We start from the raw sequence: 13,188 nt of genomic DNA on the forward strand, positions 1-13,188 counted from the left end.
ACAAGGGCATTTAGAAGCAATCAGCCGTAAGACACGATGGCCATCCAGACCAGAAGTGGATGATGCTTGGCTACCAATGCCAACCATTCAGGAAAGGATCTAATCTGTAGATCCTGGATAGAGTGGGAGGGAGAATGTGGAATCCAAAAATCCAAAAAGTGAATAATGACCAGAATTTCTGGTCAAATGAAATCTGGTGAGAGTCCCAATACTATGGCCCTGAAATACATTTGGTGCCTGGAATAAAACTCACCCCCAGGGGTGGGCTCTCAGCCCAATAGTTACTAGGATGTACATGCAGACCACTCAACCCAGGATGCCGAACCCACACACTCAATGGTAATACATCCCTTAGAGCAACAGACCATGGGACACCAGAGGACCAACATTCAAACAGAGGAACTGCAGGACAAACAGGAGTGCATAATTATGAGGGGCACATGGGGAGGGTTGCAGGGTAGGGAGAGGAGGAGACTGGGTTAGGGTTGGACATGGCGAATGGGGAATGAAACTAAATGTACATGTGATGTTGAATGTAAAACAAGCTCTTAAAATTAATAATTAAAAAAATAAATAAAATTGTGATAGGAGACACACACACACACACACACATGAAAAAAGAGCCTTCGATATGCAAAGGACACAGCCTTGCTTGCTGAAAGTGAAGATGACTTAAAGCACTTACTGATGAAGATCAAAGTCTATAGTCTTCAGTCACATCACGATAAATGGAGAAAAGATTGAAGTTGTCAGAGATGGCATTTTACTTGGATCCATCAAAGCAGAAGTCAAGAAATCAAACATTATATTACTCTGGGAAAATCTGCTGCAAAAGACCTTTTTAAAGTGTTAAGAAGCAAAGAGGCACTCTACTGGTATAATGCGTGAGGCCTTTGGTTGCTAACCAGAAGGCTGGTGGTTCAAACTTGCCAGCTGCTCCATGAAAGAAGATGAAGCAATCTATTTCTGTAAAGATTTATAGCCTTGGAAACCCATTGTGGGGGAGGGGATTCACAATGAGTGGAGATATACTTGATGACAGTGGGTTTGGTTTTTGTTTGTCGTTGTTGCTCATATGCATGTGAAAGATGGACAATGAATAAGGAAGACCAAAGAAGAGTTGATGTCTTTGAACTGCAGTATGGGCATGGAATGCCAGAAGAATGAACAAATCTGTCCTGGAAGAAGTACAGCCAGAATGCTCCTTTGAAGCAAGGATGTCCAGAATTCATCTCATTTACTTTGGTCGTGTGGTCATAAAGGACCATTGCTTGGAGAAGGATAGTATGCTTGGTAAAGTAGAGGGTCAGCAAAAACAGGAAAAACCCTTAACAAGATGGATAAACACATTGGTTGCAACAATGGGCTCAAGTATAGCAAGGATTGTGAGGATGGTGCATGACCAGGTATTGTTTTGTTCTGTTGTACATAGGGTCACTATGAATCAGAGTCAACTTGATGACACCTAGAACAACAGGAGGAAAAAGATTGGGATTATAGACATAAAAAAATAAAGAAATAACAAAATCCACCTTTATTAGAGTAGGTAAGTAGCAGAGATAAGAAAGAAGAGATAAGGAGGGAAAGTCAATAAGGTGAAAAACATCTCAAAAAGTGATCCAATTAGAGGAGGAAGATGGTGTCATACCTGTACCCCACATATTTGTTCCTTCTAGCATCTTCATTTCTGAAAAACGAGGTACAGCAGTCTGAAGCAGGGATTGTGAACCTGTGAACAGCTCAGTAAGTTATTGTGGGCCAGATTTAGTGGAGACGGAAGTGAAAAAAAGCACAGTAAACAGCTAGGAAAAATAAAGGGACCTGCCTAGCCAGTAGGGGAGAGGCAGAGAAGCAGAAAACTCTTCAGCAATACAGGAGAGAGCCATGGACGGGGAAAAAAAAAAAAAAAAAGGGACACCACAGAACCAATAGCAGCTTCAGGGGCTCAGACAACCCACACCAGGAGCTTCTGACAGTAACCTCGGGAACTGAGCTGAGAAAGTGGATAACATTTCTGAGAAGCAAAGCAAAAACACCTGTGGCTCAGGATGCCATTGAGTTGAGAGCAGCAAGGGGGAAGGGAGGAAACTCATTATAGGCAGGCAGGTGCTGGGACGAGCTCGCAGCACCAGGCTGGGATTCAGCTCTTCTATGACAGCTTTTTAGCACAGAGTGGGCCTGGTTATGGGTTTTTTGTGGCTTTCTGACCCAAGTGGAAAGTAGCAGCCCCTTAACCATTGGGGTCGTTGCCAATTTTAAACCTCAGGTCTGTGAGCGACAAAAAAATGTCATCATGAGTAGCCATCCCAAGCAGACTCAAAACAAAACCCTGGAGCCAGCAGAAATGAAGGAAATGCAGAAAGCAAGGATTCACTACTGGCACCTTTTTCTTTTCTTCCTCTTTTTTCATGGTGAGATTGGGAATTACCTCTATGGTGCAATCTATTGGAGCAGCTGAGTAGCTGCTTTGGGTATGTGGTCTGCTTCCTGTATATAAGAAACAGCTTTGGGAATGGTTTCTAGCTTACGGCATGCTTGAACCCTGCATGTAGCCATGTCATTGTTCAGCAGCCTGCCATGCTCTGCTGACCTTGGAACTTTCAATGGACTTGAATTAATGGCCTGCTGTGTGGTTTGGTAACATTAGGACTGTGTCTTTTTACTTGTCGGCCTTGGGCTTGTCAGCCTCAGCAGCCAGTAGCTGCCTGAGTGAAGATATGCCTCTATTGTCAGTGGGCCGGGAGCAGGAGGCAGAGCTGAAGCCCAAGGCTGAAGGGCTTTCACCCAGTCCCTAGAGCCTGGCACTTTGAATTCAGACTTAAAGCCTCCAAATTGTAAGAGAAAAAACTCTTGTGTCTTCAGTCCATCCCATTTGTGGTATATTCCTGTCACAGTGGTACTAGGTAACCAGAACAACCCCTGACTAAATATTCAGTTAACAAGGATGAAGAACAGGCAATAGAATTATCTGGGAAGAAATTCAGAATATATGTATATAGAACCCTAAAAGAGCTCAAAGAAACCACAAAAAGAATTAAAGAGCACACAGACAATACCCTGGAAGAATTCAAGAAAACTATTCAAGAACAAAATAACAAGATTAACATGCAGTCAGAACTCATACAAAAACAACAATTAGAAATCCAGAACATGAACACTAAAATTAGAGATACACAACACAGTGAAAGGACAAAAAAAAATAGACTATAACTAGCTGAAGAACACATTTGACAACTAGAGGATAAATCTCTTGACACCAGCCTGTATGAAGAAAAATCAGAACTTATTTAAGAGAAATGAAGAGAACCTAAGAGTTATATGGGATGATGTGAAAAGAAACAACATATGCCTCAATGGAATACCAGAACAAGAGGAGGCGCAAAAAAAAACAAAAACAAAACACAAAAAAAACCACTGAGAATAACATGGAAGGCTGGCTAACAGAAAATTTCCCCTATATCATGAAAGAAGAAGAGATGTTTGTCCAAGAAGCTCAACAGTCTCCATACAGGATAGATCCCAAGAGACAGTCACCAAGACATATCATAATCAAAGTCTCCAAAGCCAAACAAAGAAAGAATCTTGTAAGCAGTCCGGGGTAAAAAAGAAATGTCACCTACAATGGACGAGCAATTAGATTCAGTTCTCATAACCCTAAAGAAACCATGAAGGCAAGAAGACAATGGGATGGCATATATAAAACAATGAAGGAAAAGAACTTCCAATCAAGAATTCTGTATCCAGCAAAATTGTCCATCAAATATCAGGGTGAAATCAAGATATTCTCAGACAAACAGAAATTAAGGGATTTTGTGAAAACCAGAGCAACCCTACAAGAAATGCTTAAGGAAGTCCTTCCAATAGAGAACACACAATAGAGAGCAACAAATTACAATCAGGACACTTGACATCAATACTTTAAAACCAAATCAGAAATAGATGTTCACAATAAGCTCATAAAACATTGTACACAAAGAAACAAGGGAGTCAATCTGCACATGACACCAGAAACAAAGCAAATAGAGGGAATAAAAGAAAAGTACAAAACTTCCAAATGGAGAGAAAGATAGCACAATGTTCTTATAGAACATACTATTCCAAAATTAAAGAGACAAGAATTCACTCCAAGGTAACCACAGAGAGAATTAACAATCCCCCTAAGCAAACCCAGAAAAAAGGAAAACATTTGGGCTTAGTAAGCACAAAACCAATAATAAAGAAGAAAAGAGAAGAAACACTTGATAACAAAAATAACTCAGCACAGAAAAGTATTTGGACCAAGGAAATCTCCAACAACATGATAAAGAACACCAGAGAATGACAGCAATCAATTCATACCTATCACTAGCACTCAGTGTGACTGGACTAAATGCACCAGTCAAGAGAAAAGGAATGGCTGATTGGATAAGAAAATAAGGCTCATCAGTATGCTGCCTACAAGAGACTCACCTTAGACACAAAGATAAAAACAAATTAAAAGTTAAGAGGTGAAAAAAATATAAAACAAGCAAATGATAACCAAAAAAGAGCAGGAGTGGGAATACTTCTGATAAAATAGACTTCAAGGTGATAAGCAGCACAAGGGACAAAGAAGGACAATATATGATGCTGAAAGGGTCAATTGACCAAGAAGACATTACCATAATAAATATCTATGCACCCAATGAAAGTACTCCTAAATACATGAAGCAAATATTAAATGAATTGAAAAAGATAATAGACTACTACAGTAGTAGTAGTTGTTGTTGTTGTTATATGCCATCGAGTCAGCCCCGACTCATAGAGACCCCTCCTTGGGTTTCCGAGGCAGTATCACTACGGAAGTAGGATTGCCCAACCTTCCTTCCAAGGAGTGGCTGGTGGGTTTGAACCGCCAGCCTTCTGGTGAGCAGGCAAATGCCTTAGCCACTATGCTACCAGAGCTCCCACAGTAGTAGTAGGAGACTTTAACATATCACTTTCAAGAAGGGACAGATCGACTAGAAAAAAACTCAACAAACATAAAGAAGAACTCAACAACACAATCAGCCAACTGAATCTCATAGACATATACAGAGTACTCCACCCAACAAAAGCACAACTCACATTCTTTTCCACACATGGATCATTCTCCAGAATAGATCATATGTTAGGATATAAAACAAACCTCAAAGAATTTAAAAACAGTGAAATACTACAAAGCATATTCTTGGACCACAATGCTATAAAATTAGAAACCAATAATAGGAAAATCAAGGACAAAAATGTCAAACATATGGAAGATGAAAATACACTGCTCAAAAACTACTAGGTAACAGAAGAAATAAAATGTGAAGTAAAAGAAGTTCCTAGAAACAAACAAGAATGAAGATATAGCTTACCAAAACCTATGGGACACAGCAAAAGCAGCACTCAGAGATCAGATTACAGCAATAAATGCAAACAGCAAAAAAAAGGAAACAAAATCAACATTCTAACTCAACAACTCCAACAATTAGGAAAAAAGCAACAAAAGAAACCTACAGTATCCAAAAATAAGGAAATATAAAGATGAGAGCAGAAATAAACGAAGCAGAAAACAAAAACACAATAGAGATAATCAACAAAACAAGAAGCTGGTTCTTTGAAAAGATTAACAAAATTGACAAACCACTGGCAAATCTAACAAAAGAAAAGAATGAGAAGATGCAAATAATAAGAATAATAAATAAAAAGGGCAACATCACAACAGAACTGCAATAAAAAAGATACTGAAAGAATGTTATGAAGAACTATACTCCAACAAATTCAACAACCTAGAAGAGATGGACAAGTTTCTAGAAAGATAAGACCTACCTAAATGATCTCAGTCGGAAAGAGAATATTTGAACAGACCAGTAAGTAACAAAGGAAGAAATTGAACAGGTCATAAAAAAACTTCCCACAAGAAAAAGTCATGGCCCTAATGGCCTCACTGGAGAATTTTACCAAACATTCAGGGCAGAGTTGACACCTATACTACTCAAACTATTCCAGACCAGAGAAAAAGATGGAATACTTTCAAATTCATTTTATGAAGACAGCATAACACTAATACCAAAACCAAGGAAAGACACCACTAAAAAGGAGAACTACTGACCAATATCCCTCCTCAATATAAATGCAAAAATCTTTAACAAAAATCTTAGCCAACAGAATTCAACAACATATCAAAATAATAATACATCCTGACCAAGTGGGATTCATACCTGATATGCAAGGATGGCTCAACATCAGAAAAACAATCAGTGTAATCCACCACATAAACAAAACAAAGCAAAAGAACCATATGATCATATTGATCGACACAGAAAAGGCATATGATAAAATCCAACACCTGCACCTGTTCAGAACTCTCAGCAAAATAGGGATAGAAGGGAAATTCCTCAACATAATAAAGGGCATATATGAAAAGCTAAAGGCCAGCATTATTATTAATGGAGAAAGACTCAAAGCATTCCCATTACAAACAGGAACCAGACAAGGATGCCCTCTATTACCACTTCTATTTAACACTGTATTGGAAGTCCTAGCCAGGGCAATAAGGCAAGAAAGAGAAATAAAAGGCATATAAATTGTCAAAGAAGTAAAGCTATCTCTATTTGCAGATGACATGATCCTACACATAGAAAACTTAAGAGACTCAGCAAAAAAAAAAAAAAAGTGGAACTAATAGAGAGGTTCAGCAAAGTGGCAGGATACAAGGTCAACATACAAAAATCAGTTGGATTCATCTACGCCAACAAAGAGTCCTCTGATAAAGAAATAAAGAAAAAAAGTAAAAAAAAATAAAAAGAAACAAGGAAAATAATACCATTTATAATAGTTACTAAAAAGACAAAATATCTAGGAAAAAGTCTTACCAGAGACAAAAAAAGACCTATACAAAGAAAACTATAAAGCACTACTACAAGAAACTACAAGTGATCTACATAAATGGAAGAATCTGTCTTGTTCATGGATGTTGTTATATGCCGTTAAGTCAGACTCAACTCCCAGCAACCCCTTCTTGGGTTTCCGAGGTGGTATCATTTATAGTAGGTGGTATCACAACCTTCCTTCCAAGGAATGGCTGGTGGGTTTGAACTGCCAGCCTTCTGGTTAGCACTATGCTACCAGAGGTGCCTTAGGCACTATGCTACCAGAGTTCATAGGAAGACTAAATATTGTGAAAATGTCAAAACTACCCAAAGCAGTCTACACATTTAATGTAATGCCAGAGGCTAATACCAGTATATCCACATTACTGCATTACCACTAACACTAAACACCAGGCTACAGATAAATGCATTGACAACTGAGAAGATCAGATGGGGGTCAGTGAACAGGAATATACTCTAGACCAATGATAGATTCAGCTGAGAATAATCTTACACAGATACTAGTGATACAAAATAACCACAATCATTACAGAAGCAACAGAAGACAGACTTGGAGTAATCCCTCAGAGACAGCCAAACACCTCAGGAGAGAGAACCACCGGGTCTGCTGACTTAGGACCATAGTACTGGGGGACATCAGGCTCAGTTGGCACAACATAATACATGTAATCTTGTTCCACAACCGACTTTGGTGAGTAGCGACTGGGGTCTTAAAAGCTTTTGAGCAGACATCTAAGATGCAGCTATTGGCCTCCTCTTGTCTGAAGCAAAGAAGAGTGAAGAAAACCAAGGGTATTTGGAAACAATCAGCCCTAGGATATGACGGACCTCGAGACCAGAAGAACTAGATGGTGCCCAGCTACCAATGCCAATCACTCAGGAAGGGATCAAAACTGGAGATCCTGGATAAAATGGAAGGAAAAGCGTGGAACAAAATTAAAAAACACAGTAACAACCAGAATTACTGGTCAGATGGAGTCAGATGGAGTCTGGTGGGACCCACATGCAGAAGACCCAACCCAGGGCGATGTACCCACCTACTCTACAGAGATACACCCTTGCAGCAATTAGCGATGGGGCACCAGAGGGGCAGCATTCACATGGAGGGAAAGCTGGACAGAAAGAAGTACATAACTAAGAAGGGCACAGGGATGGGGGGGTCAACTGGAAAGAGAGAGGAGTAGAGTGGGTTATAGTTGGGGATAGTAATCGGAGAGTGAAACCAAATGTACACGAACTGTTGAATGTAAAACAAACTCTGCTCTGTAAATTTGCACCCAAAGCACAATAAAATAAATAAATAAATAAACAAGTACAGAACAACAACAAAAAAAAATGTGATGCAATTAAATTTCTGACATTATGGTATCTACCTATGTAGGTTTTGATGAAAATAATAAAACTTTCCCTTAATATACTAACTGGCCTGCTCAACTAGACATAACAAAACAAATGACAAATAACAGAAAGTTCCTACTTATGAAAGAAATTAGATTGTTTTCCATGATCAATGAAAGCATAATTATATGAATGATGTAAATTTATAATTTAAGTATCAAACTGAACCCAAAGGCAAGTGATGTAATGAAATGAACACATATTAACATCTAAAATGTCAAAGCTTAATTTAAAGTACAAAATGTGTTCATTCTACAAAAGATTTGGGTACAAAACCCCCCAGAATGTTTTCTTGTTTGAAGAACGTTTTGCTCTATTGTTTTTGACAGCAGTGAAGTCCTACGTGGCGCAGAATACGCTATGCAATCCTGCCTTTGTTCATCTGACTTCACTGTGACATTGCGGCGCAAGATCCTATAAAACAAGAACCTGATGTAGAGCACAAGGGGTGGTCAGTTTTACTTTTCTGTAGCTAACAAATGAGAGGACTAACATGTACATGAAGTTTGGAACTTCTTGGATCTACTTTACACTTAAAAATACATCTGAGAACATGCATAATTTATTACTTCTTACTAAAATCGAAGGAATAAACTCAGCATATTTAAGATCTACAGATATATTTTGCCTTGTCCTAGCTTCTGTAGTGGTACTTCTACAGAGAATGTATTAGAGAGACATTTAAGATTATTAGATAGAAAGGTTTCATCCTTTCATATCAAAGTACATGAATAGAAAAGTTCAGGAATTATTAATTCTTCTTAGAAAACATTAGAAAAAAAAAAACCTTTGGGCTCTGGCAAGCAAAATGTCAACAAGTCAAAAAATACTAGATGGCTATTGACCAGTTTCATGAAGGCAAAACTGCAAGCCAAGATGGAATAATGTCTTTTCCACCATGTGTCTAATGCTGAAAATGACACTAATCCTTTTTAATGGTCATAAAAGCTGACAACTTACTCAGCCTTAGAACTGAAAGCACAAAATCATCTCTGGGAATGACTCACCATAAACAGGTCACGAGCACCAATGTCAACAGCTAAGAGAAATGCCTTTTCAAATCGTTGGTACCTACGGTAAAGAAAGGTTATATATTAGTTGTGAACTAAACTATGTAAAGAGAGAGCTGTCCATTCAATGTATTTACATGTTTTGTTTGCTCTTCTGATGGGAAAAATCTTTTCATATAACAGTGATTTAGCCTGCTGCAGTCTTTCATATGGGAAATGTCATTGCACATTGGAGGAACTAAGGTACAGAGCATGTGGGGGCCTAAGCATAGCCTTTAAGGACTGACATAGCAAGCATAGACACAGGTGAAGGTAGGAACATGACATCTGAGAACATGTTATTTGCTAACTTTTCACTTTATTGTGTTTGTAAGCTAAAAATTTGAGGAATTTAACAGGATGTTGTTAGGCATCGTCGAGTTGGTTCCAACTCAAAGCGTCTCTATGTACAATGCAACAAAACACTGCCTGGTACAGTGCCATCCTGACAATTGTTGCTATGCTTAACCCCACGATTGCAGACAGGGTGTCTGTCTGTCTCATTGAGGGTTTTTCTCTTTTTCCTGATCCTCTCCTTTACCAAGCATGATACCCTTTCTCCAGGGACTGAGCCCTCCTGATAACATGACCAAAGTACATGAGACAAAATCTTGCCATCATTGCTTCTAAAGAGCATTCTGAATGTACTTCCTTCGATACAAGTTTTTCTTCTGGCAGTCCAGGATGTATTCAATATTCTATGTCAACACCCTAATTCTAAGGCATTAATTCTTCTTCCATCTTCCTTATTCATTATCCAGCTTTCACATTAAAAAAAAAAAAAAAAACACAGTGCACTGCCGTCGAGTCAAATTCACATGGATACAAAAAAAATTAAAAAAAAAAACCCAAACTCACTGCCAGAAAGTCAATTCTGACTCATAGCCACTCTCTTTGGGTTTCTGAGGTGGTAAATCTTTACAGAAGTGGATTTCTCAGTCTTCCTTCTGTGCCTTCCGTGGAGTGGCTGGTGGGTTTAAACTGCCAGCCTTCTGGTTAGCAGTCTACTGCCTGAGGCACTATGCCACCAGAGCTCCTTTTTCCACATGCATAGGAAGCAATTAAAAATACCAGGGCTTGCACCAGGTGCACCTTAATCTTCAAAGTGACGTCCTTGCTTTAAAACACTTTAAAGAGGTCTTTTGCAGTAGATTTGCCCAACGAATACATCGTTTGATTTATTGATTGGTGCTCCCATGGGCACTGGTTGTGGAACAAAGTAAAATTAAATCCTTGACAACTTCAATATTTTCTCCGTTTGTCATGATGTTGCTTATTGATCCAGTGTGAAGATTTTTGCTTTCTTTCTGTTGAACTTTGATACTGAAGATTATTTTCTTTGATCTTCATCACTAAGTGCTTCAAGTCCTTTTCATTTTCATCAAGCAAGGTTGAGTCATCTGCATAAGTTGTTAATGAGTCTTCCTCCAATCCTGACTCTACGTTGTTCTTCATATAGTCCAGCTTCTTGGCTTATTTTTTCAGCATACAGATTGAATAAGTATGGTGAAAGGATACAGCCCTGATACACACTCTTCCTGATTTTACACCATGCAGTATCACTTTGTTCTGTTCAAATGACTGCCTGTTAGTCTATGTACAGGTTCCTCATGAGGACAGTTAAGTGTTCGGGAATTCCCATTCTTCACAATGTTATACATAATTTATTATGATCCATACAGTTGAATGCCTTTGCATAGTCAATAAAACACAGATAAACATCTTAGTGGTATTCTTTTTTTTTAGTTAAGATCCATCTGACATCACTAACAATATCCCTTGTTCTATGCACTCTTCTGAATCCATCTTGAATTTCTCAATGTTCCCTGCTGATGTACTGTTGTAACTATTTTGGATTATTTTCAGCAAAATTTTACTTGTGTAAAATTGTGTTTGATATTCCTTGATAATTTCCACATTCTGTTGGCTCACCTTTCTTTGGAATGAGCATAAATATGGATCCCTTACAGTCAGTTGGCTAGTAGTGGTCTTCAAAATTTCTTGCCATAGAAATTGAACATTTTCAACTTGCATCCATTTGTTAAAACATCTCAATGAGTATACCATCAATTCCTGTAGCCTTGTTTTCACCAGTTCCTTCAGTGAAGCTTGGACTTCTTCCTTCAATACCATAGATTCTTGATCATACACTACCTCCTGAAATGGCTGAACATTGATCAGGTTTTTCTTGGGGTAGAATGACTCTGTATATTATTTCCACCATTGTTAGATGCTTCTTGCATTGTTTAATATTTTGCCCAGAGAATCCTTCTATATTACAACTCAAGGCTTGATTTTTTTCTTCTATTCTTTCAGCTTGAGAAACATTGAGCATGTTCTTCCCTTTTGATTTTCTAACTCCAGGTCCTTGCACATTTCATTATAATACTTTACTTTGTCTTCTCGAGCCATTCTTACATCAGCATTTCTTCCATCCTCCTTAGCTACTCTACCTTCAAAAACAAGTTTCAGAGTCTCTTTGGATATTCATTTTGGACTTTTCTTTCTTTCCTGTCTTTTTAATGACCTTTTGCTTTTTTCATGTATGACTTCCTTGATGTTTTCCCACAACTCATCTGGTCTTCAGTCATTGCTGTTCAATGTGTCAAATCTGTTTTTCAGATGGTCTCTAAACTCAGGTGTGACGTACAGAAGGCCATACTTTCACTCCCACAGACTTGTTTTAATTTTCTTCAGTTTCAACTTAAACTTGTATAATGGATGTTCTGTTCCACAGTTGCCCCTTCACTCTTTCCACAGATGTAATCAATTTGATTCTTGGGAATTCCATCTGGCAAGATCCACATGAATAGCTGCCATTTATGTTGTTGAAAAAAGCATCTAGAATGAACAAATTATTGGTCTTGCAAAATTCTATCATGCATTCTCTGGCAGCATCTCTGTCACCAAGGCCGTATTTTCTAGCTATAGATGTTTTTTTTCTGTTTCCAGTTTTCATATTCCTATCACCAATAATTATCAATGCATCTTGATTACATGTTTGGTTAATTTCAGACTGCAGAAGTTGGTAAAAACATTCACTGTCTTCATCTTTGGCTTTAGTGGTTGTGCATAAATTTGAATAATAGTAATATTACCTTGTCTTCTTTGTAGATATATAGATATTATCCTATCATTAGTAGCAGTGCACTTTAGGATAGACCTGGAAATGTTCATTTTGAGAATGAATGCAACACCATTCCTCTTCAATGTGCCACTCTCAGCATAGTAGACTATATGATGGTCCAATTGAATATGGTCAATACCAGTCCATTTCAGCTCCTTTTGCATCTGATATCATTTTTGATGATTTCTAATTTTCCTAGTTTTACACTCCATACATTCTATGCTCTGATTATTCATGGATGTTTGCAGCTGTTTCTTCTCATTTTGAGTCATGCCACTTATGACTCAAGGTCCTGAAAGCTTTACTCCATTCATGTCATTAAGATCAATTCTACTTTGAGAGAGCAGCTCTTCCCCAGTCATATTTTGAGTGTCTTCAGATCTGAGGGGCTCATCTTCCTGCACTATAGCAGACAATGTTTCACTGCCATTAATAAAGTTTTCAGTGACCAATTCATTCAGAAGTAGACTGCCACAACCTTCTTCCTACTACTTGTTAGTCTGGAAGCTCCACTGAAGCTTGTCCACCTTGAGTGGACCTTGCTGGTATTTGAAACACTGGTGGCATAGCCTCCAGCTTCACAGCAACATACAAGCTACCACAGTATGAGAAAATGACAGACAAGAGGTTCCCGCAAGATGGCGGACTAGGCAGAAGGACTGCACAGACCCTCTTCAACAAAGAAAAGGGAAACCAATTAACACAGACACAGAAGACAATCTTGGACCACTGAGCC

General features: G+C 38.4%; 1 protein-coding gene across 1 annotated transcript in view; it reads right to left on the reverse strand.

Annotated features, from left to right (window-relative positions):
• LOC103194634 (WD repeat containing planar cell polarity effector) overlaps nucleotides 1–13,188 on the reverse strand; it is a 506,739-nt gene that overhangs the window by 265,219 nt on the left and 228,332 nt on the right. The window contains exon 13 of the mRNA XM_007938048.2: nucleotides 9,284–9,347. Within this exon, the coding sequence (XP_007936239.2) occupies nucleotides 9,284–9,347 (64 nt within the window). The remainder of the gene's footprint in view (nucleotides 1–9,283; nucleotides 9,348–13,188) is intronic.

This window comes from Orycteropus afer, unplaced genomic scaffold (genome assembly GCF_000298275.1).
Source record: "Orycteropus afer afer isolate SDZICR_OR568_19922 unplaced genomic scaffold, OryAfe1.0 scaffold00046, whole genome shotgun sequence".
Taxonomy (NCBI): Eukaryota; Metazoa; Chordata; class Mammalia; order Tubulidentata; family Orycteropodidae; genus Orycteropus; species Orycteropus afer.